The 4167-nt window shown below is 49.3% G+C and overlaps 1 protein-coding gene across 1 annotated transcript; it reads left to right on the top strand.

The window, feature by feature from the left end:
- Nucleotides 1-1756: 1756 nt before the first annotated feature.
- On the top strand, nucleotides 1757-3893 carry SZRD1 (SUZ RNA binding domain containing 1). The gene is made up of 3 exons (XM_009702513.1): nucleotides 1757-1800; nucleotides 2493-2747; nucleotides 3353-3893. The coding sequence occupies exons 1-3, from the start codon at nucleotides 1757-1759 to the stop codon at nucleotides 3453-3455; spliced, it is 402 nt and encodes a 133-aa protein (XP_009700815.1). The 3' UTR covers nucleotides 3456-3893.
- The last annotated feature ends 274 nt before the right edge of the window (nucleotides 3894-4167 follow it).

Below are 4167 nucleotides of genomic sequence, written 5' to 3'. Positions count from 1 at the left end.
AAACTGCAGGTGTGTTTGCCCTTGGTGGGCGGCTCTAGCAGTGACCTGGCCTTCAGCTCAATGCCACGTGAAGCCCTTGGCTGGTTTTGTTCTTACAAATCACCCGTCGCCTCCCAGTACAGGGTTTGATAGGAAGTTGAACCTCCAACCCACCTTTTGTCTTCCCAAAATGGTTTATAACTATTCCTTTCTAAGTGGAGGCTACTGAGGGCTGTTGGTCTGTGTAGCTGCGTGACCAAGAGCAAACACCGTGGTTTGGCATCCTGTAGCAACTTGCATGCATTCCCTGCTTATTGGGGCGTCGAGGAATTACTGTGCAAACCAGTTTCTTTACCGGGTTGTGCCTGCTGTGGTTTTTGACGGCAGGGTAGGCTCTGCTGGCAGCGAGTTTTCAGTGTAGTTAAGCAAACAGACCTGAAAAGTAGAGCAGCTGCATCGTGCCAGAAGCTTGGAATTTCCTTCAGTATTGCCAGTTGTCGACTGGTAAAACTAGGACACTCTCAGGTAGTTGTTTTTTTTTTTTTCTCTTCATTGATGATTAAATAAAACACATTGCTGTTTTGGAGGCTCTTTTAATAGTATCAGCAGTCATGAGAATCTAAAGATACCAGCGAGGCTGGGGAAGGTTACCTAAAGAGAGACTGGGACTGAAAGCTGGCTTTATTTTTCTATTTAACAAGGTTTCTCTGCATAATTGCTCTGATTTCAAAATGTAAACACCTTTGCTAAGGTAGATGCAAGCCTCCGACAGAAGTTGACATGCTTAAAGCCACGCTCTATTGGCATTCGGGGGTGATTAATATGTCTTTCCGCCGATTGATGACTCGGCAGCTATGTTGCAAAGGGAAGGAGAAGCGCAATAAGGCTCTGCTGTGCTCCGGCAGGTCTTTGGGTGCACGTCAGGCAGGGCAGAGGCTTTTTCGTGAAGGAGGGTTATTGCAGCAAGCAGAAGGAATGTGGACCTGCAGGCTAGTTACAGGCTGTGGGGCTGAGCTGCCCCACTGAAATCAAGCGTGTAGACTGATGCGGATCGCCCCAGCTGGTGGCTGCTGCTGCTTCTCTGCCCGAGAGGTTTGGCGCCGGTTCCCCCTTGGATCTGGGAATACCTTGCTGTGTGTTCCTGTGGCTCTTTACCCTCAATAGAGCTTTCTTGCCAGCCGAAGTCCTTAAAATGAAAGATGAGTGCCTCGCAGCTGCCCTCTCGTCACAATATGCAAAATCCACAGCCTGCTGTAGGTGTATTAATGGCTATGGTAGAACATACGTGGTGATTTGCTTTTCTCTACCTCTTGATTTGCAAGTCATCCTCAGATGGAGAGACACTCTCTCTCTGCCCCCTTTATGGTATTGCTGTATGGAATAGTGAAATTAAATGTGTACGCAGACAGACTCAAACTCTGATCTCCAAGACAAGCCTTCAGGTTTTTATTTTTATCTCCTTCCTTTCCAGGAAATAGACAGACGGTTGGAAAAGAAGCTGAAGATCACGCAGAAGGAAAGGTAACGATGCTGTGCGGTTCAGTAAAAAACCTTACTTTTCTGAGGTGCCGTTGGACATCTGAAGGCCTGGGGAGTGGGAACAGTGGGAAAACAGCTTCAAACTGAGCAGAGTGTGCCGGGTTTGAGCTCAGAAATAGGGGATCTCTGTCATGGTGCCACTAGATGGCCCTTTCAATCCATAGCAGGGTAGCGGAAAGCTTCTTGGGAGTGATTTTATTTCGGAGCCGGGTCTTCCAGACTGGATGTAGCTACAGCTATGGGGAAGCCATTTAAGAAAAAGACACTTAGAGGGAGAAATGGGTGAGTCAGGTAATCCCAACTCACGGCCCTAAATTGGCTTGCCATGTCTTGTGTCAGTAAGACTTTCTTTTCCTGCTTACTTTGGGTTGAGGCAGGGAGGGGGGGCTGTTACTGTCTTCTAGCAGAAATAGTTTTAATCGCTTCTGACAAGTCTTTTGTTGTTGGGTTTTTTTCCCCCTTTGATTCTTAGTGGGCCACTCAAAGAGTCATGGTATTACTTCTTGGGGAATTCCACACGGAGAAGGGACCATTAAAAAATTCAAATTTTTTATTTGCGTTCGGGACCAAGGCTGGCTCTGAGAGGTGAAATGGCAGGGTTGGAGCAGAAGACCGGGTATCCTGGTGAGAGGAGCCCTAGAAGTCCTTGCAGGGAATGGAATCAAGGTGCTTATATCAGTGTCTTCAAATAGAAGTGCTAGAACTTTTGCCCAGTGTCTGCTTGCCTTTCCTTCGGTCAAGTTTAAAGATGTCAAATGCAGCAGGGACTGATTTTCTGTCCCGTACTGAGCTAATCTCCTGCAAACCCGCCTGCCGCTCTAGTTTAGGGTTACAAATATAACGAGGTCTTTAATTATTACAGGCTGCCTCTTAATCACGGGAATGACATCTGACAGGGAGGAATTCACACACAGAGTGAGAAACATGCTCGCTGTAGAAAACAAATACTAACCGAATGTTTTTCTTTTAAACAGCAGAAAGTCAAAATCTCCTCCTAAAGTGCCGATCGTGATTCAGGACGACAGCCTTCCTGCAGGTCCTCCCCCGCAGATCCGCATCTTGAAGAGGCCGACGACCAACGGTGTGCTTAGCAATCCCAACTCCGCCAGCAGACCAGCCTTCCCCGTGAAATCCTTGGCGCAGAGGGAGGCGGAGTACGCAGAAGCCAGGAAACGAATATTGGGCAGCGCAAGCCCCGAAGAAGAGCAGGAGAAACCCATTCTAGATAGGTGAGGGCAGCCTTTTGTGCCACAGCAGCTTTGCCTGCGCTCCTGGCAAACGCCTTCCTCTCGGAAGGAGCGGGATGAGCTCCTTGAAGGGTAAGGTGAGGCCAGCAAGGAGGAAGGAGTGCTTTGTTAGCAAGCAGGGCATCATAAATCTCAAATAGGTGGGAGTTAAGGGAGGTGCAAGGGCCTGATAAAGCCATAAAGGTTATCACAGAGCCTTGGAAGAGCAGGTAGGGGGTATAGAGAGGGGTGCGGACAACCAGAGTTGTCCTAGCGGGACATGTCCTTGCCTTCCCTGAGGTTTTTGACTTAAGGGGGCTGCCACGTGTGGGTGGGAGGGTCGAACATCAGCACTCTTAAATGAACACAGGTTATCTGAAGGCACTGTGCTCACCCTTTTATCTGCAGCATGGGTCTCGGCTACTCGGTGGAAAGAAATGAAGCTTCTAGTTTGGTTTTTGGTTGCGTTCCCCGTCCCAGGGAGCACCGTGTGACAATTGTCCCATGGCAGTGACTTCCCACTGAGGTGGGTGTGGGAGTATTCGTTGATGCTGTACGGTATTACGCAGCCCTGTCGCCTCCACCTCTGATGTCCTTTCTCCTTGCAGGCCAACGAGGATTTCCCAGCCAGAAGACACCAGACAGCCCAACAATGTGATCAGGCAACCCCTGGGTCCCGATGGCTCACAAGGCTTCAAACAACGCAGATAAACGCGGGCGAGAGACGCTGCTGCGGAAGGCAGGGTCCGCTGCCACGGGTTGCACTGCCGTGGCGGACAAATGGACTTGAGCAAAGGGAACTACCTGGTTTATTTGCACTGTGATCCCCTTTGCTCTGCCCACTGTGACCTTCAACCCCACGCACTGTGACCTCCCCTCTCCACCCACTGTGACCGGCAAACCGAGAAGGGCTGTCCCCAAGTCACTGTAAAAGGAAAGGGGACATTGAAGGGTGGGGGGTGGTATAAAGGACTTGGTAACGGGTGCAGGGAGTCGTGTGTGTGCCACTCGGGTTGAAGCTAGCGCCAGCAATAATGTTTGTTGTACTCGTAACCTGGCATTTAAGGGGAAAAAAAAAAAAAAAATGGGAAGCCTCCCCAGACGCGCATGTTGTCCTCATCACTTTAAGAGCAAGTTCTGTTTCAAAGGATCTCTCATTTTATTTTTTTCTGTTTGTTTTCTGTATGTCAGATCAACGGAGTGCATGGGAAGGGTTTTAACTGTTTGTTTTAATTGAGAGAGGTAGTTACGTGTTCGAAAAGGAGTTTCGGTGAATTTCTGTGACTTTAATGGCTCGGGTTTGGCAAGCTTTTGCTTCTCATTCTCCACTTCTACTGCTGTCAAGCACGTGGAAACGGACTCCTGGATACCTGCCCTTTCCGATCGCCTTGGGAGCCGGCGGAGTCCAACGACCGAGTTTACG

The sequence above is a fragment of the Cariama cristata genome, unplaced genomic scaffold (genome assembly GCF_000690535.1).
Source record: "Cariama cristata isolate BGI_N322 unplaced genomic scaffold, ASM69053v1 scaffold17826, whole genome shotgun sequence".
NCBI lineage: Eukaryota > Metazoa > Chordata > Aves > Cariamiformes > Cariamidae > Cariama > Cariama cristata.
This window is presented reverse-complemented; position numbering and strand designations above follow the sequence as displayed.

Coding starts and splice junctions, on each gene's coding strand:
- SZRD1 (XM_009702513.1), top strand. CDS start 1,757: ATGGGGAAGCCATTTAAGAAAAAGACACTTAGAGGGAGAAATGG. Junction 1,801..2,492: donor ACACTTAGAGGGAGAAATGG/GTGAGTCAGGTA, acceptor TCTTTTAAACAG/CAGAAAGTCAAAATCTCCTC. Junction 2,748..3,352: donor GAGAAACCCATTCTAGATAG/GTGAGGGCAGCC, acceptor TTCTCCTTGCAG/GCCAACGAGGATTTCCCAGC.